General features: G+C 36.3%; 2 protein-coding genes across 5 annotated transcripts; one reads left to right on the top strand and one right to left on the bottom strand.

Annotated features, from left to right (window-relative positions):
- Positions 1-3,162: 3,162 nt before the first annotated feature.
- Positions 3,163-25,278, bottom strand: elapor1 (endosome-lysosome associated apoptosis and autophagy regulator 1). 4 transcript variants are annotated; one of them, XM_048210065.1, is made up of 22 exons: positions 24,607-25,278; positions 21,715-21,835; positions 21,388-21,568; positions 20,967-21,114; positions 20,745-20,828; positions 20,560-20,665; positions 20,292-20,441; positions 17,030-17,118; positions 16,558-16,735; positions 16,229-16,357; positions 16,028-16,118; positions 15,768-15,873; positions 14,950-15,087; positions 14,600-14,854; positions 12,059-12,232; positions 11,802-11,952; positions 11,623-11,716; positions 11,405-11,506; positions 9,254-9,380; positions 6,978-7,156; positions 4,276-4,441; positions 3,163-4,144 (listed from the first exon to the last, which is right to left on the bottom strand). In XM_048210065.1, exons 1-22 carry the CDS (start codon positions 24,718-24,720, stop codon positions 4,076-4,078), a joined length of 2,952 nt encoding a protein of 983 aa, XP_048066022.1. In that variant the 5' UTR covers positions 24,721-25,278; the 3' UTR covers positions 3,163-4,075. The 4 variants fall into 4 exon arrangements, with proteins under 4 accessions (XP_048066022.1, XP_048066023.1, XP_048066024.1 ...); XM_048210066.1 differs by having other exon boundaries at positions 20,745-20,825; XM_048210067.1 differs by lacking the exon at positions 24,607-25,278 and adding an exon at positions 22,787-23,207.
- On the top strand, positions 25,271-26,505 carry cfap276 (cilia and flagella associated protein 276). The gene is made up of 5 exons (XM_048210069.1): positions 25,271-25,412; positions 25,556-25,672; positions 25,819-25,934; positions 26,119-26,231; positions 26,314-26,505. The coding sequence occupies exons 1-5, from the start codon at positions 25,335-25,337 to the stop codon at positions 26,382-26,384; spliced, it is 495 nt and encodes a 164-aa protein (XP_048066026.1). The 5' UTR covers positions 25,271-25,334; the 3' UTR covers positions 26,385-26,505.
- Positions 26,506-26,584: the final 79 nt, after the last annotated feature.

The raw sequence follows: 26,584 nt of genomic DNA, 5'->3' as shown, positions 1-26,584 counted from the left end.
TTCAAGGTGGACGTCAATTTTTTGATGTCAATTCTGTTGGATATTGTTGATATCCATTCACTGATGTTCAATTGGCGTTGAAAAAAACATCAAATTGAGGTCAATTTGACATCCACAAACTGATGTCCAATTGATATCGAAAAAAAACCATCAAATTGACATCAATTTTTTTACATCAATTTTTTGATGTCAATTTGATGTCCACACACTTATGTCCAATTGATGTCGAAAAAAAAATACATCAAATTGACGTCAATTTGACGTCCACACACTGATGTCCAGTTGATGTTGAAAAAGTAAGCCACACCAGCAGGATAAAGTCAACAAGCAAGTCACCACAATAAAAAACACGCACAGAAATACACATCTGCCTAGTACAATATGCAATGAATTTAGCCACTGCCATTCTTATAATACAAAACTGTTAAGGTGTACAAGTTGCTTTCAATGTGGGGTTTTTCAAGGTGGACGTCAATTTTTTGACGTCAATTCTGTTGGATTTTGTTGATATCCATTCACTGATGTAAAATTTTGGTTTAAAAAAAAAACATCAAATTGAGGTCAATTTGACGTCCACACACTGATGTCTGATTGATGTTGAAAAAAACCCCATCAAATTGATGTCCATTTTTTGACGTCAATTTGACGTCCACAAACTGATGTCCAATTGATATAGAAAAAAAAACATCAAATTGACGTCAATTTGACATCCACACACTGATGTCCAATTGATGTAAAAAAAAAAAAAAAAAAAAAAACATCAAATTGACGCCAATTTAACGTCCACACACTTATGTCCAGTTGAAGTTGAAAAAGTAAGCCACACCAGCAGGATAAAGTCAACAAGCAAGTCGCCACAATAAAAAACACACACAGAAATACACATCTGCCTAGTACAATATGCAATGAATTTAACCACTGCCATTCTGATAATACAAAACTGTTAAGGTGTACAAGTTGCTTTCAAGGTAGGGTAAGTAGATTTTAAAAAACACTGTTGGACATTGTTGATATCCATTTACTGATGTCCAACTGACGTTGAATAAAACATCAAATTGACGTAAATTTTTTTGGGAAGGGGGGATTTCACCAGGTGCATATTTGCATCGGATTCTGTTCTCCCTTCCGAAGCTAAGCAGGCTTGAGCCAGGCCTTGAAATGGATGAGAGACTTTATTTGAAGAAATTTGATTGTTATTGGAAGAGTGAGGCCAGCAGGGGGTGCTCATTTCCAGGCCTGTATGGCTCCTATTGCCAAATGACTAAAGAAATGTTATCAGCAAGATGGTGTAAAAGCGTTAATTTCTTTTCTATTAGCACGCACTGCTGTTTACACCAATGGTGGAAATCAGGCAGTTAAAATAGTAGATTATGTGGGAGAGGTTTGCTATAGTGTGACTATACAGTACTTCAGTGCAGGTGGTAGCTCATTCTGAGGGACAAATTGAGCCACTCAGGATGTGCTGCCCCTTAATTTGGACCCTTTTAATGTGACTTCAGAAAGCAGTGTGGCCATAGCCTTCCATGGTCAAAGCCTAGCTCACTTCTGAAGCTAAGTGGGCTCAAGCCAGTTCGTGACATAGAAGGGAGACCTTTTGTGAAGAAACTTGATTGTAATTGGAAGATGCTTTAGTGAGGCCAGCAGGGGGTGCTCACACCCAGGCTTGTACGGCTCCTAAAGTCAGAGTGCAGTGATAGAGGCTGGAGACCCATCCTTTAAACCGAGGTCCTGACTTGCTGTGGTCATTAATCACCACTTTAATTATTAATTTAACTTCATAATTTAAGGTGGTAGCACATTCTGATGAAGGTTTATTCACTACAGTAGCTGTATTGCCAAATGACTAAAGAAATTTCATCAGCAAGAAGGTGTGAAAGCATTAATTTCTTTTCTATTAGCACGCACTGCTGTTTACACTAATGGCGGAAATCAGGCAGTTAGAATAGCAGAATATGTGGGAGAGGTTTGCTGCATGTGACGGTATCAAATTTTCATGTTGCAATTAATTGCTGAAACTTTTATCACAGTATACAGTATTATCACGATATTGAAATAAGTTGCAAAAAAAGTTTTGTCATAGTATAACAGGTTTTGTAATAACAAAAGGAATACAGAATTTTAATACAATAATACAATACACAAAAAAAATATAAAGTAAAATTTTCAAACAAATTAAAGTGCAAAAGAATTAGGCTATAAAGAACAACAGGAAACACTTTACAATAAGGTCTCATTATTTAATGCGTTAACTAAGATTGAGCAATAGCTACATTTGTTACAGAAAGTATTAGTTTTTGTTAATGTTAGTTAAGAAATACAACTGATCATTGTTAGTTCTATCTCAGGTCCATTAAATAAGTTCTTTTGATTTTTTTTTGTAATGTTATTAAACAGTAACTAAGAAATTAACATTAACTAAGAATAATTAATGCTTTAAAAGTATTTTTCATTGTCAGTTTGGTAATAATGAATTAACATGTTAACTAATGAAGCTGTATGTCTCAAAGATTTACTGAACAATAACAAATAATCATTAGGGCATGTTGTAGTCCAGATTAAAATATAAAATGTTTAATTTTGAAAGTAAATAGCCTATTAAAGGTGCCCTAGAATTAAAAATTGAATTTATATTGGCATAGTTAAATAACAAGTTCAGTACATGGAAATGACATACAGTGAGTCTCAAACTCCATTGTTTCCTCCTTCTTATATAAATCTCATTTGTTTAAAAGACCTCTGAAGAACAGGCGAATCTCAACATAACACCGACTGTTACGTAAACAGTCGGAGTGTACGCCCCCAATATTTGCATATGCCAGCCCATGATTGAGGCATTACACAAGGGGAGTTAGTGTTACACAAGGGCAGAACGTCTGGATGTGCAGAGCTGAATAATCAGACTAGGTAAGCAAGCAAGGAAAACAGCGAAAAATGGCAGATGGAGCAATAATAACTGACATGATCCATGATAACTTTTACTGGTAAGAGCAGATAATTTCGCTCTTCTCAGTTCAATGCGTCTTTGAAGCTGTTCCTGTAATGCTCTTTGCCAATAAACCAATTTTATTGATTGCAATAAAGACAAAGCTAATGGGAACATCTGAATAAGAAATGCCGTGTCTGTAATTAGACGCACAAACATTTTTTCCAGCACTTCAAATGTTATTTTTAATGTGATGACCACAAACATTATTTGTTCATTCTTCTGAGATGTTCCCATTTGTAACACAGAAGGCTTCAAGATGTAGGAAATCCAACATTTGATAGAAAACACTTTTATTCAAAAAAACAAAAGCACAGACTAATAATATTAGGCTATTTTGATTTCCCAATGACAAAAATTCACATCTATATAAAAAACAATGTTTTTTTATGACGGCATAAAAAACAAATAACACACTCTTACAGGGTGTATTCACTACATTGGCTGTAGGACTGCCAAATGACCAAAGAAATGTTATCAGCAAGATGGTGTAAAAGCGTACATTTCTTGTCTGTTAGCACACACTATTAGTTACACCAATGGCAGAAATCAGGCAGTTAGAATAGCACGTGGGGGAGCTTTGCAATAGTGTGAATATACTGTATTGTAATACAGGTGGTAGCTCATTCTAAGGGACATTTTGAGCCACTCATGATGACCTCAAAAGTAAAGATCATATTTGATATATGTAACAGAATGGCATGTAAAACAAACGCAACATGTATTTTCCACCATCATCTTTCAAAATCATCTGTGTTTGGTATAATATTTGTGTAGGCCTATATAGGCCTATACAATTATCAAAACTTGACAAAGAAAAAACTCACATTTTTAAAAAAGTATTTTAAAATCAACTTCTCATGCCAGTTTTGCCTTTGGTCTGCATGTAGATTGGTTTTGCTGAATGACCCAGTGGAAACAAACAGGTTTATAAGGGTGCTCTTGAATAAGGCAGACTTGTTTTTGAGTCATTTGCTTCCCTCAGTCTCTTTGGGAAAAGCAGTATTGATGTTATAATGTCAACTATAGAGTCAAGGATGTCACAAGATAGGCCAAACATTTCCCGCTGGCTCTCCCTGTGTCAGAGAAGTTCTAGCTCATCTCCATCTCCTGTGCAGCTGATGATTTAAGAGGAACAGAATCAAAGCCATCTGATGTTCTCTGTAAAAGAAGAGAATTTTATTAAGTCTATATATGTCTGTTAATTCTTTTAAGTATTATTGTAATATTAAAACATGTATAGCGTAGTTTGTGGTACATCTAAAATGAAGTCTGTCTTGTGACCTCCTCACCTCTCTGGAAAATGACTTGATCTTGGTGAAGAAAGATTTTTTGGAGAGGTAGATGAGGTCATCCTCTGCATCTTCTCCTTCCATGATGGCACAGCTATCAGCAGCTGGAAGTTCACACTCCTTATCTCCTGCAGTCATCATTAGCTTAGAGTACTTATACTGCAGCCTAAAGACAGGGCATCAATACTCTTATACAGCTTATCTATTAATATGAACAGATCACAAATTCTTGATCAAAACATAAAATTCTACACACACTGGGTTTAAAAACATTTAATAAAAAAAAAAAAAAAAAAAAGCTTTTGCTTGGAATAACTATACACATTTTATTATATTGTAATCACATTATAATATATCTCTTCCTTACAGTTTTTAACAATCGCTAGGACACATTTCTCAATACTTAGGCCACTTTTTCAAAACTCTTCACACAGTTCTTAATGCACAGCAGTTAATGTGAACCATGTCTACACAACAGTACACAATTATTCTGAAGTTTTCCCCTTTGAATGGATGATATTGAAATTGAAAGACTAATACTTGTGTAGGTGTTCCATTTAATCTAATTGCCTTTATAATATTTGATTTTTTAGATTCAGAATATATTTCCTTACAATATTACTGTAGAAATGTAGCATATTTCTGTCTTTTTCAGTTTTGTATCATGTTTTGAACTTAAGTTTAACAGTTTTGAAAACAGTATGTAAGCATGTGCAAATTGGCCTGTAGGTACACTGAGTTTTGGTGTTTGTTGTGTCGAAGTGAGAAAAAAATTAAGGTAATTTGAAAGATGTAGTCATTGAATGCTTTCTCACTGTGTGAAGAGTTTAGAAAAAGTGACAAAAGTATTGAGAAATGGGTCATAGTGATTGTAAAAAAAGAATAATAGAATAATACTAGAATAACAGCTAGGCTTTATTTTATTTTAAAGTCGGCATAAAACGGAATTAGCAATAGTCTTTTCTTCTCTATTGTGATGTATATACAAATGAAACTGCTTCTCAAACTAGAAAAACATAGGGTGGGACTTGATTTTGGCCATCAGGAATTGATTGGAGAGTTAGATCATTGTATTAAAGGTGCTACAGAGGATGTTTTGTTTTATACATTTTTGCAATATTACTTGAAACTGTCTTTACTAACTGATAAAAGACTATTTATTAGGTGCACTGAAAGGAATAATATTAATATACATCATCTGTGCACGAGGTAGGGCTTAAAAACATCAGCCAATCGTTTACGCGATCATCAAGTAAATGAAAATCACTGTCATTATGTTCCTTGTGAGAGACGTGCGCGCTCCAGTAACTTTCCACACTCCACAGGTGCCGCATGCAATGTTTTTGTCAGGAGTAACAACTGCAGATTATGAGTTACCTGCGGTGAGTCCGACATAATGAATCCATTAACACGACACAGCGAATGCCGGTGGTAAACAAACACTCGTGTTCCAATACTCGTGCATGAGTTTAGGGAGGCGTTCCCTCGAAATGAGCTGTGAAGGAGGGGGGTTGTTCTTACGCATGCGCTCATTTCAAAAACTCACTAACAGTCTTTGGTTTCTCAGTCGTCAAAAACATCCTCTGTAGCACCTTTAAAGGGTTAGTTCACCCAAAAAATGAAAATAATGCCATTTATTACTTACCCTCATGCCGTTCCACACCCGTAACACCTTTGTTAATCTTCGGAACACAAATTAAGATATTTTAGTTGAAATCCGATGGCTCCGTGAGGCCTCCATAGGGAGCAATGACACTTCCTCTCTCAAGATCCATAAAGGTACTAAAAACATATTTAAATCAGTTCATGTGAGTACAGTGGTTCAATATTAATATTATAAAGCGACGAGAATATTTTTGGAGCGCCAAAAAAAAACCTAAATAACGACTTATTTAGTGATGGCCGATTTCAAAACACTGCTTCAGGAAGATTCGGAGCACAAATGAATCAGTGTATCTGTGTTTTGAATCAGTGTATCAATGAATCTGTGTTTTGAAAATCGGCCATCACTAAATAAGTCATTATTTTGTTTTTAGTACCTTTATGGATCTTGAGAGAGGAAGTGTCATTGCTCCCTATGCAGGCCTCACAGAGCCATCAGATTTCAACAAAAATATCTTAATTTGTGTTCTGAAGATTAATGAAGGTCTTACGGGTGTGGAATGGCATGAGGGTAAGTAATAAATGACAGAATTTTCATTTTTGGGTGAACTAACCCTTTAAGTAAAAGTCATCAGAGAAGACATTAGTTGCAGAAGGGAAGGGAATTTGTTGAAAGTTATTTTGGTTCAAGATTTTGAGGGCACATGAATTTAAAAAATAAAAATAATGATGTGCACAGATAAATCATTTATAATAAATACAGCAATATTCCATTAAAAATATTGTCAATTTTGATTTCATGGTGACTTAGAGTCAATACTTAAGATTCAATACATTGTAGACTCTTTTCCATCAATACATCAACCATTTTCATTTAGATTTTCATTAGATCCAATTAAACCTGGGTCATTTCACATGTACACTGCTTAGTTTTCCACTTCAAAGATTCTGTTATTGGATGTTAAAGTAGCAGTTTTTGGCAAGGCAACATTTCTGTGCATCCCTATATAGATGCGTTTTTCACCATGTTTATATGCATATCTTCAAGACTTTTCTGAAAGATAATAAACTACATATCACATTCAGTAGTGGACTCTCACTTGCGTGTCCTTTTCCAGAAGTAGCAGCTAATTGTAATGAGCAGTACGGCAGCCACAGTTCCAATGGAGACACCAAACTTCAGCCAGAAGTCCAGTGTCACACAGGCACTAATCTGCTGAGATGGCAGCGACACCCCGCCTGTGCACCTTAGAGGTTGCTGCCACACATAGGTAGTCCTCTGAGAAATGCAAACACATTTTAGTCACATTTACATTAAGTTGTGTAAGTGCTCCTATATTAAACAGGCTTCCCAATTCATGTTCTTGCGCCTCCCCGCTCTGCACAGTTTGTATGGGTGCATCTCAATCAATCGGCCATTTTAAGGGCTGTTTCAATCGCAAAATCCTTCCACTGCACTGAAACGTTCACTCCCTAAAAAGTCCCACAATGCACTGTGAAAACCAGGGAGCATCAATGCTTACTATTTTCCGGATTGAAACATAAATCGTGCAAACCAACTCATTACACATTATAACACGTCATAGATGTTTTTTTTTTTAAAAATAAAAAAACAAACCAGTATTTAATTGACTGTTCGCAAAGACCCGCCCCCTTTAATTACTGTTGCTATGTCCGACAAGCCATGTCGATCTCTCGCCACACATCGCGTTCTCACGTAGTGAAAAATACATCGCAGAGCAAAGAGGACACTGACAATGTGTCGACAGACAAGACAGAGCAGGTTACTTTTGATATGAAACAAAGTCTCAAATTTCAAATTTTGTCATTTTTAAACAAACTTAAACAATAAATACCATTTTGAGGCTCTTTAATGTGTCGTGACAAATCGCTGTAGCACTTCAGCTCAAGCGGCTCCTGAACCGATCATCTCTTCCTACTAGTTAATTTATAGCATCAAATAAACATGAATGAACATGAGAAGGAATGTTGAGGAAAGACGTCAGTACACACTTTGTCGGACAAAATGGTGGATTCGGCGTTATTATTGGATAGATCGCCTGTCAATCAAATTCCTGGTGAAGGGTCAATAATATTTAAACATAAGGGGCTTTTGCACCGAATAGTTCTAGGAAGTCAGTTATAGAAACTAGCCATCGTTATCACTGTTTTCCATGTTCGTAAAGTAAATATGTTTACACGGCTTTTTAAAAATGCGGGGTGCTGGTGTTTGTAATGCATTTGACCAGTTAGCGTATGCGTACGTTACTGACAGTTCCTATAGTGCTGGTTTAGACCCTACTCTGAAATAGGAGCTAATTCCCCCAAAAGGAGTTCCTAGAATCATTCCTTGTTCCTGCGGTACATCATCCAATAGTTCCTCCGGTGCGAAAGCCCCTATACATCGCTAGTCTAGACAGGTAATGAGCACAATGTAGCTAACATTTATACATTAAAATGTTTTTTTTTCTGAAATGTTGCAGGGATATGTAACAAAGTATTTATCATAATGTACTTTTAAAAAACAAACAATTAATGTCAAAAATATATCTGTGCTGCTGTTATTCATAAATACCAGTAGGGATGTTGTACATTGAGGACGCTGCCAGAAATAGAGCCATCATCAAGAAACGATCGGTTTGTGCGAGAAACCAAATAGTATTTATATCATTTTTTACCTCTAATACACCACTATGTCCAACGGCATTCATCACTCGATTCGTTTGGTCTGATCGCGCTCTGACAGCGGCAGTGATGTCTCGCTCTCATTGAAGTATACGCGAGAGACATCAGTGCCGCTGTCAGAGCGCGATCAGACCAAACGAATCGAGTGATGAATGCCGTTGGACATAGTGGTGTATTAGAGGTAAAAAAACGATATAAATACTGTTCGGTTTCTCACACAAACCGATCATTTCGTGTCTTAAGACATCAATGTGTCGTCACGAGCCGCAGGGTTTAATTTGGATTTGTCTGTCATGTTTTATTTACTTGTATAGTCCAAGTTCCCGCTGACTTGCATTATACCACTGACAGACGGCAGCGGTTGCAGTTAAAAATCATCATTTGTGTTCTACTGAAGAAACAAAAAAGACACCTACATCTTGGATGCGCTGGGGGTAAGCAGATAAACATCAAATTTTCATTTTTGGGTGAACTATCCCTTTAAGATGGCGAAAAACCCTTTTAAACCCACTTCGCAGCGCACTGAACCCATTGCTCAACAGAGTGTCAGATATAAGAGAGACATACAAAATGTGCAGAGCGGGGAGGCGCGAGGACTGGAATTGGGAACCCCTGTTCTATAAATTGTCTATTTCGGACTGGAAAAATTGTTTCATTCAGTCACTGTATCATGATGTGAGCTGACATGTACCTGAATTCCTTGGATACAAGCACTCACAATCTCCTTATAGTTCCTCTCAGAGCAGAGAGGACAGGCATGCTGTGAGCGCCACAGGAAATGGAAGGAGCAACCGTCACAGGTGCCCTCTGAGCAGTTACTAGATCAAAGACACAGAAAGAAAACAATAAAGAGTGATATTCCTCCATCCTTTGTTGTTTCAGAGTTGGATTACATATGCAAAACTTGTGTTACAGTACAGTCCTAAACCATACAACATTCACCACACACTTTTATTGGTCTTGTCTTGATTTGTCTTAATTTTTTTATTTTTTTTGGAAAAGCCCCAAATATAGGAAAAATTCTCTTGCGATTTAAAATGCAATTTAAAAAAATTCTTCAGGTTTGCTGTGATTGTTTGCAAGGCTGCACAATTTGGCCAAAATGTTCATTATGATGATGATTATTATTATTATTATTACTAAATAAAAATATTATTAAAATAAATAAGAAATATTACAGTTGTAATATTTCCGGTAAAATACAAAATATGTAAGAAAAATAACAAAACAATTTTATTTTACAGTACAACTGTAAAAATACAATATTATTTATTTTTTTGACTGTCTTAATTTCTTAATCTTCAAACGTTACACCATCTGTGTATGTATCAGGGATGAATAAAGGTGAGGATCTATGTGCAACAGTCTTTATTATAATTAAATAAACAAGAAGACGTTGAAGAGAACAAGAACAGTGTGAAAAGAACAGAACTTTGTGAACAAAGAAAACAACCGACAACCAACTGAAGAATCTAAGGAGTATTTATACACAGGATAATGAAGACCTAGTCTAGAACATAATCCATAACTACAGAAAGAAATGAGACACTAATTAGAAACCATGACATCCAAGAAAACATTAACTAAACACAGGAACCACTGAGTGAAATATAATCAAAATAAAAGTACTTGAACTAAAATTAATGAGATGTGACACCATCAAACTTGGCAGAAAACCTCACAGAGCACTTAAAGCTTATTACTTAAAGGGTTAGTTCACCCAAAAATGAAAACTATGTCATTAATGACTCACCCTCATGTTGTTCCAAACCCGTAAGACCTCTGTTCATCTTCGGAACACAGTTTAAGATATTTTAGATTTAGTTCGAGAGCTTTCTGTCCCTCCATTGAAAGTGTATGTACGGTATACTGTCCATGTCCAGAAAGGTAATAAAAACATCATCAAAGTAGTCCATGTGACAACAGAGGGTCAGTTAGAATTTGTTTGAAGCATCGAAAATACATTTTGGTCCAAAAATAACAAAAACTACGACTTTATTCAGCATTGTCTTCTCTTCCGGAATCCTTTCCATTGAATTGATTCCATGTAATTGATTCCATTGAATCCTTTCATCTGTCGGCGTTGATAATGCACTTTTACGTCGCCGTGGTTGTTTTTGGCGATTAGGACATCCGCGACATTTTGAAGCATCAAAAATACATTTTGGTCCAAAAATAACAAAAACTACGACTTTACTACGACGTCGTAGTTTTTGTTATTTTTGGACCAAAATGTATTTTCGATGCTTCAACAAATTCTAACTGACCCTCTGTTGTCACATGGACTACTTTGATGATGTTTTTATTACCTTTCTGGACATGGACAGTCTACCGTACATACACTTTCAATGGAGGGACAGAAAGCTCTCGGACTAAATCTAAAATATCTTAAACTGTGTTCCAAAGATGAACGGAGGTCTTACGGGTTTGGAAAGACATGAGGGTGAGTCATTAATGACATAATTTTCATTTTTGGGTGAACTAACCCTTTAACACAACTTAAAAAATGCTTCTCATTACAAGTTTGAGAAGGTGGTTGGTGCATGCTGCGTTCCTAAATGTACGTTATAAGCGAGCCAAACTCAGAACACATGCAGGGATAAGTTCATGTGGAGCAGCACTTACTGCGAACCAAGTCGCTCAGAGACACTGAAACACTGGATTATGAGCTGCTCATGTACAAGAATACAGTGGCACATTTCACTCTGAAACATGCAGCACATATATTTATGTAATTAAATTGCAGCCTTTGTGATTTGATAATCACACTATCACCATTTCAGTTTTATTTTGATCAAACATGCAGCCCTAACCAAAAGTGAAAGCTATTTTCATTTTGTACCTTGGTAGGGAAATATGGTCTTTCCCTGTTATAGTGGGATCACATCGGAGCCTAATGGAGGTTGATCGTCCATTTTTACATGCTTGTGTAGTTTCTCTAGATCTGTTGACAGCATTAATGAGAAGAACATAATATTACAGATCAATCTGATGAAAATCAACTGAGATACTGAGTTGAGGTCAACAAAAATTGTTTGTGAACACAATAAAAGTACTCACCTGTAGTAGAATATGACATCCGGCAGCTCTGATTCAACAGGAAAGTTGCCGTCCAATGACGAGATGTCATCAAATTTGGATTCAGTGGTCACTCCTGTATATAAAACATCTGATGAATCCCTAGGGCCATCTGGGATGGGTTTACTTGATAGAGATTTCAAAGCAGCAGTAGCACTCACCAATTAAAGTGTCTCCGATAGTGAAGGGCTGAGAGGACACAACGCTTTGACCCCTGATCTCAGAAGGCACCACAGTAGACTGACATATGTAGCCTTTTACATCCCTCTTGCTTTCAGTCACATTCTCAACACAGGATGCAAGAGCCCTGTTCTTGATAAGAGACAGACAAACTTTATTGTGTGATTCTGAGCTTTTACTACTCAGACTTCACTACATACTTCACGGTTTAAAACTTCATCTGGTCTAATTCTCTTACTTCTGTTCCACACAGTGCCACACTGAAATGGTGGACGTATTGCAGCCCTTTACTGGTGAAGCGTGGGCTGCTTTGGAAGCCTGTGACGTTTGCCAGTGGAGAGAAATCATAATGCAAGGTCTCTTCTTTATGATGAAGTGCTAATGTACAGTCACTCATGCACGCAGAACGGCCCTGTGGACAAAGAAAACAAACATATGTAACAAGAACTGAATGGATATATAAAATATTTGTAAAGTGTATATCATCATAAGGAAAGTTAAAGGTGCCATCGAACGTTTTTTTGAAATTATTGAAATGTATAATATTTCTATTTTAATATATTTTAAAACATAGTTTATTTCTGAGGTGTTTCTAAAGGAAATTATCAGTATTGAAAACAGCTGTGCTGCTTAAAGGTGCCGTAGAACGTGTTTTCAAAAGATGTAATATAAGTCTAAGGTGTCCCCTGAATGTGTCTGTGAAGTTTCAGCTCAAAATACCCCATAGATTTTTTTTAATTAATTTTTTTAACTGCCTTTTTAGGGGCATAATTAGAAATGCGCCGATTCAGGCTGCGGCCCCTTTAATTGCTCGCGCTCTCTGCCCCCTCCCGAGCTCTCGACTCTATCATTGCATAAACAAAGTTCACACAGCTAATATAACCCTCAAAATGGATCTTTACAAAGTGTTCGTCATGCATGCTGCATGCATACATCGGATTATGTGAGTGTTGTATTTATTTGGATGTTTACATTTGATTCTGAATGAGTTTGAGGCTATGCTCCGTGGCTAACGGCTAATGCTACACTGTTGGAGAGATTTATAAAGAATGAAGTTGTGTTTATGAATTATACAGACTGCAAGTGTTTAATAATGAAAACGGCTCTCTTGTCTCCGTGAATACAGTAAGAAACGATGGTAACTTTAACCACATTTAACGGTACATTAGCAACATGCTAACAAAACATTTAGAAAGACAGTTTACAAATATCACTAAAAATATTATGTTATCATGGATCATGTCAGTTATTATTGCTCCATCTGCCATTTTTCGCTATTGTTCTTGCTTGCTTACCTAGTCTGATGATTCAGCTGTGCACAGATCCAGACGTTAATACTGGCTGCCCTTGTGTAATGCCTTGAACATGAGCTGGCATATGCAAATATTGGGGGCGTACATATTAATGATCCTTACTGTTACGTAACAGTCGGTGTTATGTTGAGATTCGCCAGAGGTCTTTTAAACAAATTAGATTTATATAAGAAGGAGAAAGCAATGGAGTTTGAGACTCATTGTATGTCATTTCCATGTACTGAACTCTTGTTATTTAACTATGCCAAGGTAAATTCAATTTTTAATTCTAGGGCACTTTTAATAAAAATATGCATGCACAATAAAAAGAAAAACACTAATTCACTTCAAATGAATTATTATTAGTACAAATATTTTATTTTAAAATATTATAATATGTTGTAAATTATTTAATTATGCTATATTACTTTATATATAATTTTAATAATAATTTTGAAGAATTTCACTTTAGTAAGTATGCATGAGGGATAGAGAAACTCTTCAAAAATGATGAAGGCCTGGTTTCACAGACAGGTCTTAGATTAAGCCAGGATTAGACCTTAGTTCAGTTAGGACATTTAATAACATGCCTTGGAAAAAACATTACTGGTGTGCATCTTGAGATAAAACAATGGTGCTGACATATTTTATGATATGCCAGTGCAAGTTGCTTTCAGTTAAAACAGCTCAAATATGCATTTTATTCTGGGATTAAATATCCACTGTCTTACAAGTTTGACTTTTTATAGATACAGTGGATTGGAGAATTATTATTTCTCTTCAGTTTTTATTATTAACTCATTAGCTTTTTGAATCAATAACTGTTTACCAAAACCTGTCGACTGACAACAGTCCCACCACTAGAGGGCTTTAAATCTGCAGTGAGCTGAAAGAACAGAGGCCTCTCACACAGAATGGAAAAGACCACAGGGCCTAAAAACTACTTTTGTATAAATAAAGTGTTGTTATAAAATAAAGTTTTGTATAATTAAATGAAATATTCAGTAGGTAAATAGTATAAAAAGTCGTTTAATAGCTTAAAAAGATGTCCAATAGCTTTTTTGTTAATTTTGTGTGTGTGTGTGTGTGTGTGTGTGTATATATATATATATATATATATATATATATATATATATATATATATATATATGTGTGTGTGTGTGTGTGTGTGTGTGTGCGCGTGCGTTTTTGTGACATATCAGGACACAAATTTGTATAATGACATGGGTATGACAGGTATAACAAGGAGAGGGTGACTTACGAAGACATTAGCCCATGTCCCCATTTTTCAAAAGGCTTATAAATCATACAGAATGAGTTTTTTTGAGAAAGTAAAAATGTGCACAGTGATGGTTTAGGGGTAGGGGTAGTGTAGGGGGATAGAATATACAGTTTGTACAGTATAAAAACCATTACGCCTATGGAATGTCCCCACAATTCACAAAAACAAACGTGTGTGCGTGTGCATAATCATAAGTAGTGCTTACTTTATTACTGTAAGTATTGGGTCCACAAGGTATGCAGGCTTCCTTTCCTACTGGCTGCTCAGGCCTGATGATGGTATTTGAGGGACAGTTTTTACACACTCCAGTGCCGTTCAACATGTATTGTCCTGGAGGGCAGGGCACGCACGAGTCAGTGTCAGCCAGAGCACACTGTCGACATTCTGAGGCCACACCCCCAATCACATTAGTGAGGTGAACAGAGTAGATCTTAGCAAGGTCAGAGCTGTATTCATTTTTCTGTAACACAGAAACACAGTCAGATTATCAAAGGCTTTTAATGTCTAAAAATTCTAAAAACAGGAAGGAAGTGAAAGATTCTGTTATAATCTCACCATGCTAAAGAGCCCAGTGCGCTGAAAACCCCAGGTAAAGCTAACAGTGTTGTTGCTTTTAATAAGGTAAGAGTAGGACTGCTTTCCTATAGTGCCTGACCAATTCTCCACAACCATATTATTTCTTTCATTCTGCCCCTAAGGAGAGATGTAGACAAATTTTAGAAATTAAATCTCTGAAAAATAAGGCAAAATGTTATAATGGTTATATTATACATTACAATTTAAAAGTTTGAGGTCAGGTAGAGTTATTTTTTTAAATAAGTTAATACTTTTATTCATAAAGGATGCATTAAACTGATCAAAAGTAATATTACAAAGGATTTCTGTTTTAAATAAATGCCATTCTTTGAACTTTCTATTAATCAAAGAATCTTGAAAAAAGGATTCCACAATAATATTAAGCATAACCATTTTTACTGATGATAATAATAATAATAAAAAAATGATTCTTAAGTACCAAATTAGCATATTAGAATGTTTCTGCTGAAAATTAATCACAGGAAGAATTGACATTTTAAAATAGAAATGTTTTTACATTGTAATAATATTTCAAAATATTACTGTTTTTAATGTATTTTTTATCATAAGAGTCTTCTTTCAAAAACATTCTACTGACCTCAAACTTATATTTATATATATATTTTTTTTTTTTGTTATTTTAAACAATAATAAACAACACTATTTTGGAAAAGTAAGCTAACAGATATTAGACATAAAAGGCAAAAACGTGAGCTACAATAAAAAAAAAAATCAAATGTTCAAGCTCTAATTGCAAACATCATATATACTATAATATATATTATGATCAAACTCACTGCCATGAAATACAGTTTACAATCAGCTGTACACTTAGTTTCAAACACAAATGTTATACTGGAAAGCGTGAGTCTCTCATTGTCTTCACTCAGGGAATGAGGCAGGCTGAAAAAAAGGAAATAGCAAAATGACATGAATAAATTATTAACCCAAGTTTATGTCTCTGGCATTAGTAATGCTGATGCTTCATTTAACATATTGAGATCATTAATAAGATGCAGTTGCATTTTGTTAACATATGAGAGCAGTGTGTGCTCACCTGTATCCAGGAACTGTGAGCGTCAGCAGCATGTAATCAGAGTCCTGATCGCTTGGTGTGGTGTAGATGTACTCACCCGCAACCTCCCAGCCTGATACAACAAAACCCCCATAACTCAGAAACTCCTTTATAGCAACATCCTATGTCAAAACAACTCTGTCTAAAAAAAAAAATCCCCTCAGTGGCTCATTCAAAATATACCTGTGCTCCTCTCAGTGCTGCTGTATTCTGAGCTGAAGACTGAACTCTTCATGTTGCTGGGCATCTTGTTCCACCATTTATACTCAAAGCCCACGACTGGTTCCGTTCCAGCAGGACACTCAAAACATTCTGAACACATGTGACACAGATGATGATTTCTAATAGTGAATTATGTTATGGTTGCACTGAAATAATATACTAAAGCACACATTTAATGTGATATACGCATGTTGTGTTGTCATCTAAAGATATAACACTGATGTATACGATGTTGTCACAGGTGAGTGTAATGTTTATTGTTCTCGGTCCAGTTGGCTGTGTCTCTCTACCTGTCCCGTTTGAATAGAAGCCATGTGAGCAGGGTTCACAGTTGGAGGTGTTGCTGGGGAAGAATCCTGGATTGCATGGAGGACAGGCCACCATCTCCCCTGAGGCTGGGAGCTGCACTGCCTCCTCCACACTCTCACTGCAGATCTTGGGCTCGATCCACTTGTACATCAGCTGCGTCTAAAAAAAAAAAATTAAAAAATAAAATAAAAACATCATATATAGCTATGTCAGTTGTTGCTCATTACTGCCATCTCCTTGCAGCAGATTTTCACATTTCTGTTGCAAAATATACATTTTTTGGGGGGGGTTTTGTATCTTTAGGTTTGGTGGTAAAAATGTGAACCAGGACTAAAAGTATCATTTTCATTTTTAGTCTATACCAAAAGAACCAAGATAACTGAACTACAAGTATGAAGACACCATTAGATGAATAAAATAAAATAATAAAATAAACAACAAAAAGTGTGGTACCTGACCATTGGAGTCACATGGTGTGTGAGTATAGAAGTAATCCGTCGCCTTGCAGGGGGGTCGCTGTAGACAGGTTCCAGAACCAATCCCTGGAGTAACACATACAGGAGAGAGGAAAACGCCAGTGGCGTTAGGAAAAACACACACACACTCGTTTAGATAAAGTGATAAAACACAGTAGGCAAATCTCATAGCGTACAGGCACTGGACCGTGCAGGTCATTTACATGAATATTTACTTTCATGCGGTTACATTTAAATGCTTCATCAAATCTATGCAGATGTAACGTTCAAAACTTCAACGTTCAAAAGCATTTATTGGGTGACCAACAGTACAGTCATTAAAAATACATTTGGTTAAATGTTTTGTTAAATATGTATTTTTCTAGGCTATTTATGTACAATTCTGTTAGAACCCTTGTTATTACCGACACCGGTGGCCATTAAGTGAACTGCAGCCAGCAACTTATTGCTTGTTGTAGCACTAATGCACACGTAAGAGACTGAAAGGGTTAGTTCACCCAAAAATGAAAATTCTGTCATTAATTACTCACCCTCATGTCGTTCCACACCCGTAAGACCTTTGTCTATCTTCGGAACACAAATTAAGATATTTTTCATAAAATCCGATGGCTCAGTGAGGGGTTGCATTGCCAGCAAGACAATTTACACTTTCAATGCCCAGAAAGCTACTAAAGACATATTTAAAACAGTTCATGTGACTACAGTGGTCCAACCTTAATATTATAAAGTGACGAGAATACTTTTTGTGTACCAAAAAAACAAAATAACGACTTTATGACAATATCTAGTGATGGGCAATTTCAAAACATTGCTTCATGAAGCTTTACGAATCTCTTGTTTTGAATCGGGAATTTGGAGCACCAAAGTCACATGATTTCAGTAGCTAAACGAGGCTTTGTTACGTGATAACTGTTTTGAAATTTCATTGGTTCACCACTGGGGGCCGTGACTTTGGCAGTTTGATACACGCTCCGAACCACTGAATTTGAAACAAAAGATTTTTGTAAAGCTCCAAAGCTTCATGAAGCGGTGTTTTGAAATCGTCCTTCACTAGATATTGTCATAAAGTCACTATTTTGTTTTCTTGGTGCACAAAAAGTATTCTTGTCGCTTCATAACATTAAGGTTGAACCACTGTAGTCACATGAACTGTTTTAAATACGTCTTTAGTAGTTTTCTGGGCAATGTAAGTGTTAATTGTCTTGCTGGCAATGCAGGCCTCACTGAGCCATCGAATTTCATGAAAAATATCTTAATTTGTGTTCCAAAGATGAACGAAGGTCTTACGGGTGTGGAATGACATGATGACATGAGGTTGAGTAATTAATGACAGAATTTTCATTTTTGTGTGAACTAACCCTTGAATGTGATTCAATGCCCCGATATAGTCATGGCAAAGTTCTTATTCATTCTTCGCTTAGAAGTAAAATGCTGGAAATGCCCATGCAGCGAATATCTTGGCGCCGTCCACGCTGCTGATAGCGACGTTTAAATGGGGTGAGAAAGAGGCAGTTAAGAAAGCATCTGACCATGTGGATATTTGCACTCTGAGATTCACTTCACTTCGACAGATGAGGTAATTAAAATTACACTGTTATGATGGTTTGATTATAAAGTATATTTGAGACTAGATCTGGCAATGTGAGACTGAATTATAGTTAAAAAAAAATTTTTTGCATGACCCATTGACATTACAGTACAGAATAGCTCTTTCCACATTATCCTGATTATAAGCGTTCATTTTATGTGTCACTGACGGAAAAGAGGAGCGGGAGCAGGCATAACCGTCACACCCTTTGGATTTTCTCAGTGCGAATCAAAAATCGGTCTACAGGCTTTCAATAACCTTTTTTTTTTAGTTGTGTTACAAGCTGTTGGCAATACAAAAAAGCATTAATACATTAAAATTCTTGCATATAGTCCCTTTAGCCCAAAAAATATTTATCATTTTAATACCTTTTAACCTTTTAATATTTTTTATTTCATTATTTTAATGAATAAAATATATTTAGGTGCCCTCGAATGAAAAATTGAATTTATCTTGGCATTGTTAAATTACAAGAGTTCAGTACATGGAAATGACATACAGTGAGTCTCAAACTCCATTGTTTCCTCCTTTTTATATAAATCTCATTTGTTTAAAAGACCTCCGAAGAACAGGCGAATCTCAACATAACACCGACTGTTACGTAACAGTCGGAGTGTACGCCCCCAATATTTGCATATGCCAGCCCACGTTTCCAACATTATAAAAGGCATTAGACAAGGACAGCCAGTATTAATGTTTGGATGTGCACAACCAAATCATCGGACTAGGTAAGCAAGCGAGAACAATAGTGAAAAATGGCAGATGGAGCAATAATAACTGACATGATCCATGATAACATGATATTTTTAGTGATATTTGTAAACTGTCTTTCTAAATGTTTCGTTAGCATTTTGCTAATGTATTGTTAAATGTGGTTTAAAGTTACCATCGGTTATTACTGTATTCACGGAGACAAGAGCCGTCGCTATTTTCATTTTTAAACACTTACAGTCTGTATAATGCATAAACACAACTTCATTTTTTATAAATCTCTCCAACAGAGTAGTATTAGCCGTTAGCCACGGAGCACTATCAAACTCATTCAAAATCAGAAGTAAACAATATAACAGTATACAATACTCACATAATCCGAAGCATGCATGCCGCATGCATAACGAACACTTTGTAAAGATCCATTTTGAGGGTTATATTAGCTGTGTAAACTTTGTTAAGGCACTGTTCAAGGCAAGCGCGAGCTCTGTGGGCGTGGACCACGGGATTTAAAGGGGCCGCAGCATAAAATCGGCGCGTTTATAATGATGCCCCAAAAATAGGCAGTTAAAAAAATTAATAAAAAAAAATCTATGGGGTATTTTGATCTGAAACTTCACAGACACATTCAGGGGACACCTTAGACTTATATTACATCTTTTAAAAACATAATCTAGGGCACATTTAAAAATGTATTAATTATAAAATACAGGCATCAGGATCAGCATCAGGATCATTACAAATATACTGTTATATATAATATTCAACTAACACAAAACATCCTCACATATATGTCTAAGTACAGAGGGAAAATAACACAACTATCAGAGATGGAGATGAAATGACATGGAGCACAAACAACAGCAGCTGCTGACCCTGATGATCAACCTGAATTAACATTCATGGTCATTTTCTTTGAAAAAAAAAAGCTGAGACACACCTGAATATTTGTCTGCCTCACAGGGTTGACAAGCAGTGGCTCCCTTATTAGAGTATGAATTAGCAGCGCATGGGATACAATGGGCAGCCCCTGGTTTATCACTATAGGTACCAGGCTTACAGTGAAAACACTCAGATGTATACGAGACCCCTGAGAAGAAAAGGTCAATTGTTATTTATAAAGTTCATTTTTTCATGCATCTAAAAAGAATTCCCAATATCCCATCTTAATTGGAGGTAGTACACAAATAATTGTGGTGGATAAATACCTGAGATGGCAATGTTCTTCAGTAGAACCGGTTTGGCAGTGTTGGCAGCCAAAGTAAAACCCGTTGTTTTCCAGTACAAGACATTGTTACCACTGCTCAGCTGTACCTGGTTAGACAGCAGAAATAAAAGGTTTTGAGGCTTCCACATATGCTCTCAAAAGATACTCATATACACAAAGACTTACATAATGATAATCCCAGTCACTTTCGGATATCCTCATCCAGCGACGTTGAGAGTCTGTAGACTGACACTGGTCATTCTGAACCTGCTAACACACATATATTATCATATCCCATATCATGCAAAACAACATTATCAAGGCATAAAAAATGCATTTAACTGACCATAATGCCTTTAAAGTTGTATATTCTTTGAAAAAAAGTTCTGCCGAAGCCACAGTACTTACATAAAACTCAAAAAACATGTTGCTGTCTGGATAGAAATACTGGAAGGACACAGATCCAGGCTTCTTTAAACTCACAGCATAGGAAAGAGTTGAAGTACATTCATCTGTGTTAGAGGCAACATAGTCACCTTTCGGGATCCATGTTGAGCTGCACAAATGCAAGAGAAACACGCAGTGGGTTCCCATTAAAGCAAATTTCCACAAATGTCAGTTCTTCAAATTAATTTAAATCCAAATAACCCAAGGTCTTGACTCGTCAAGCACTTTTACATTTACTATTAAACATTATGTGCATGCAATTACAGTTAAATGAATGTTGAATGGCTCAGCCATCCACTTGATCTTGAATTCTGAGCACTAGAACCCTTTTGCATTTTCTGAATGCAGTAGTTCTCATTTTACAAACATATGAGTCACTCACTTCGAGCAATTTGTGTAAGTGTCTCCAAAGTTCATATTGATGCCATGGCTGATAAAGCCAGTGGGCAAACTGTCCCACTCGTCGAAGGCAACACCCGTCCCAAGAGAATAGGTCCCTGCGACGCATTTCTGACACTCTTGAGTCCTCATGTCCAGAAATTCGCCTTCATTACAGGTGAATGCTGACAACAGGGAAAAAAACACAACACAGTTAAAGTATCTTAATGCCTTTATAGATTTGAAAAACCCTTCAACTAGTAACACTGCATGCTATAGACAGGTCAATTAATAATTACTTCTATCTAGTGTGTGTGTTGTAGGTACTCACTGCATTGGGTGCCTTTGACTGGATCAGGTAGACCAGTGCATGTCTCTGGCTTGTTGGGTATTGCCACTCTCCATCGAGAGCCCAAAACGTCACAGTCTGTGTACTCAAAATGGTAATCAGACTGCAAAATAATGAAACATATAATAACAACTGCATTAAAATGTCTTTCAGTGTCATTCAGTTTGGAAATTGAACCATGTAAAAAAAAAAATGAAGTGTTTTTTTTTTTTTTTTTAGGGTTAATAAATTGTTGGCACTCTTGGACAACCACATCAACCTTATTCATTAACGACTGAAGTATTTATGCAAGAAAATTATATTGTGAAGCCATCCAGTTACTGTCGCAAAAACAAACAAACAAAAAAAAACTGATAAAACGATAAAGAAGCTGACGTGAAGTGTTTAATAGGCGGTTACTCGCCAAATAAATAAATAAAATACATGGACATGAAATGTTGATTTGTTGGTCTTGGTCATTTTCAGTATTGACAGCTGAGACACTAATCTTTTCACTTTGCGCTTCAAAGACATAATACAAGTTTGTTGTCACTGTAGAAACCAACCCTCTGATGTTGTAGTTACTAACATCTTGTGATTAATATGCCTCTGGATTAGACATCTTTTAAAATACTGTGCCAGATCAATATTTGCCCTCTTGGGCGGATCCACCCACTAGCGATCAACTTCAAGGATGTCTTCGTATCCTAGTCTAAACAAACAGTTTTTAACAGGTATTATTTACTCACCATTGTGCAAAGAGGGAGAACTAGATGAAATAAAATCTTTAGTAAATAAACCTTTAACACCTCCAAACATTCTGTTTATCTGTTTATCCTAATTTGACTTAACATAATAATCCACTAAGATGGTTTAAAGGTGCGGTTTAAATGAAACAATTAAATGAAATAGTTTGTACATGTTGACAGCTAACTCCCCCCAAAGAACAGGCAGCTGGCAAGACTCATGAACCTAAATTAACCTGACTAAATGGCACCTGAGGTAACAGCAGACACTTCACAGAGCAAATCAGAATAACCCATGTGGAATGAAACAAGATTAATTGTTAACAAACCTCAACATGACAAGTGGTAGCGCTTCCTATGTGCTTTGTGTTTGTTCAGCTACGTTAGTTAGGCTATGTTTAGTGAGGAGAAAGCAAGAAAGAAAGAAAGAAAGAAAGAGTTCTGAACAAACAGTCCACATCATAATCTTCACATCCATATAAATGATGTAACTAAAACACCATGCCAACGGAACAGAGTGACATTTGTTTCTATGGTGTCTTGTAGGGATCCAATTACCTGATGAATCTCTTACTCCCACAGAAAACATTTGCTACCTGTGTTGTTGTTGTTGTTCACAAGGTCATTCGCAAGGTCTATTTTTAATTATATTTGCAATTGTAATAATAGAATTAGACAATAATGTTATTTTTGCATGTGCGCGCACACACACACACACAAACACACACACACACACACACACACACACACACACACACACACACACATATATATATATATATACACTGTACTTAGGCTTGCTTAGTCTAGATCTGCTACGCTGCTGCATGAGTGAGGGTACATCTGAAAAATGCACACGAATATGGTGAATAGAATTCAAGCTGCTGCAAGGAAAGTAGGGAGAACCACCTAGCAGGTCTAGGCAGGTGGTGCTGGGGAAGATGAAGGACTAGGAAAAATCCCATGGCACTCTGCAATGAGTTGATCCGGTTCGGGACAGAAATAAATAGGTTATGTAGATAAAACAAACATAGGCTTTAACACAATCGGCTTTAAGTTAACCAATCAGCTGCTCAGAAGTGTTTCATGACTAAACTATATATATTTGGAGTTAACAAATAAAAAAATTAACAAAATAATTAAGAGATTGAAATGCCTGATTTCTGTCATGTTGTGGTTAAATCTGCATATAGCCATGTTTTGAGCAAGTCAGTTTATTTATTTATTTATTTATCAGTGTGTCTAGCACACTTTTGTTTCACTGCCAATACGGGGGAAAAAAAGGTTGACTGACCATTACAGCAGATGCCCTTTTCACACAGCTCTCTAAGGCAACACGCAAGCTTATCTGGACATGATAAGGTAAGTGTGTGACGTGACCCATTTCCATGAATATGCTCACTCTTATTCAAACAAGATTATTTCCTTGAACAAACCAAGGACATAGAGCAGAAACAAAGGTGAACTGCAACAACAAGAAAATTTCTTAAAAATTCAACATATATCCTGATCAGAAAGGAAACAAGCATACTGAAAGTTGATACTGATGCATGTGAGCTTTTTATTAACTAAGACAACATCCAGCCCACGCCCCTTATGTGCTTGCTTATTTGCTCATATATGCTATGTAATTTTTTGTCATTTGTTCCGGAATATTTCCATATTTTGTATGGTTTCTTATTTGTAAAGTGGCATAATGTGAAAAACAAGCTTCACTGTGTAAAGTCTGATGATGTGTGTACAATACGATTCTCAGCATGTGAGCAAAACAGGTGCCTTTCAATTTCTGATCTGGGAAGAAACTATGTTGAGTGTATTTCTATTTATGGAACTAACACAGTTTATTTATATAGAAAGTACTGGCCTAGGCCTAGTATGATAATGTTTGGTGTTTATAATGATCAATATCCCATCAGCAACAGCATTATGTGTTATTCTGTCGATTTGAGTTCAGCCAGTACATCCTGTCAGTCAATAAGTAGCTAGGTAATGATGTAGATGTAATAATTCTAGCAGCTGTCAGAAATAAACAGCAAATTAATAAAATAAAAAAGTGTATAGGGCAAAACACATAAAATTACGTTAAAAGAATATCGTAGCGTTGCAGTCTCAGAAAATGTGTATAATGCACAATAAAGTAGCATCTTACCTCTTTGCAGCTGGGTAATTCCGTTGCCTCAGTTAAAAGTAGAAAGGGGAGCTGCAAAAGCATAACAGAAACGCTTTGCGTTCCCGCAGTGAAAAGCACGTGGCTTAAAAACATAGCTGTTTCTATAAGATATGTTCCCTTCAGACAAGGTGTGTGACAGAACAGACGTGCTGTTAATATATTTCTGCGCTTTTATCCTGACACTGTTTGCACATACTAAGCGTGTAACGCGCTCAGCTCTCCTATTGGTCAGTCTCTTTGGGATGGAGTCCCAACTGCAAACGTGTCCCTCTTGTAGCCTATCTAAATGAATATTCGTTAAGACTCAACAACAAAAATTAACAAAATTATATTAGTCCCTGGATTTCATAACGAGTCGATGGCATAAATTATAAGATGTATTTGTTGATCTACAACTGGAAAACATTTACCAAATTCGGGGGAAACTAAGCAACAAACGATTTTTTTTTTTTTTTTTTTTGCTGTTGTAAAAAAAAAAACAAAAGGGTTAATAACCAGTTAATCAACTGTTAATACAAAAGTGTACACCCAACTGTCTGTAATTTAAGCATATCATTTATTTACGCTTCGCGCTGTGTGGTGCAACAGAAACGAAGCACACAGTTGGTTTCTAGGCAACGGTGGGAGGGACAACAAAGTTGCAAGTAAAAAAAAGTCCCAAACTATCGAGCTGTTACATTCCATAAGACTCATCTGGATACTGAAATATGCCACAGGAACGAGATCCGTTTCCATTCCCGCGATATGAGAACGACTATACATACACAGGGAATAAGGCAATTCAGGTAATTACAAATATGAACTTCAAACTTTAAAACTGGCCCCGTATCAGTTTACAGATCTAACTTAGTTCGTATAACGTTACCTGCTTTTTGAGTAGGCCTATACACTTTTATATACATTTCTAAATTTTTACCTCGTTTGTTAGAAATTGCCATATGACAAGCCAACCCATCTCGCGCAAAATGATGAACCCTGGAGGAGACTCCATAACACGACAACACTGGCCAGTTCTCATCGAAATGTCTTTCATTATGATACTACAGTGAGTGGATTCAACCTCGAAGGGGGATTTGAATTTACTATTACTTAAAAATTAATGTAACTAAAGTAAATGAACGCAAATATGTTCTGGTTCAAAGCTTAACTGTTTTTTTTTTTAATGCACTGACTGCTAAAATTGTGTTAAAGGCACCAAAGGACAGTCTGGACATTCATCTAAAATCGACCTACGATCATCATCTTGGATTATTTCAAAACAAAAATCAAACCTTGACGCAGATGGAAACTGTTGCACTGGATAATGCGTAAGGCCTCTCTCTCTCTATTGCGTGTGTGTGTGTGTGTTTGTTCTTGTATGAAAAAAAATGCTTTCACATTTTTAAGAAACTTTTTATTTGGTACTTTAATTAAAACAAATGTCATCATTTATTTCTTTTGAAGGCTCAGTAAGTCTGAATCTCCCAGCCATTGTAATGCTTTCTCACACAGGACACTGAAAAACAGAGAATCAGAAGATTCGGTGTCTGAGACCAACAACAAAGGAATAAAAGTGTGGGTCGACACCCAGAAAGCCTCTATATACAGTATTAAAGGGTCCATAGGTAAGAATTAACCAATAAGAAACTATTATATGTGAAGAAAATAAAATCAAGACAAACTTAAAGTTGTTTTATTTATTTACAGAGTCTCATCACACCGCTTCTACAAACCGAGGTTACTCACGTAAGCATGATGGCGGATTTTATTCTACGTAGCACAATACAAATGCATCCTGTACAAGTAAAGATGACCACCTGCATTTCCAGTTGGTTGTTAAATAATGAATCTCCGCATTTACATGTACTAAGGCTCGAAAAATAAAAGAAACGAAGACAAGCTGGTGTGATCTTTTTTTTAAAAAAAGGAATAGTTTACAATAAGTTTGGCGTGATGCTCATTGACCTCAGGCACTCAC

Source organism: Megalobrama amblycephala, linkage group LG12 (assembly GCF_018812025.1).
Source record: "Megalobrama amblycephala isolate DHTTF-2021 linkage group LG12, ASM1881202v1, whole genome shotgun sequence".
NCBI classification, from domain to species: Eukaryota; Metazoa; Chordata; class Actinopteri; order Cypriniformes; family Xenocyprididae; genus Megalobrama; species Megalobrama amblycephala.
The sequence above is the reverse complement of the archived record's forward strand: the minus strand, read 5'-3'. Positions and strand labels throughout refer to the sequence as shown.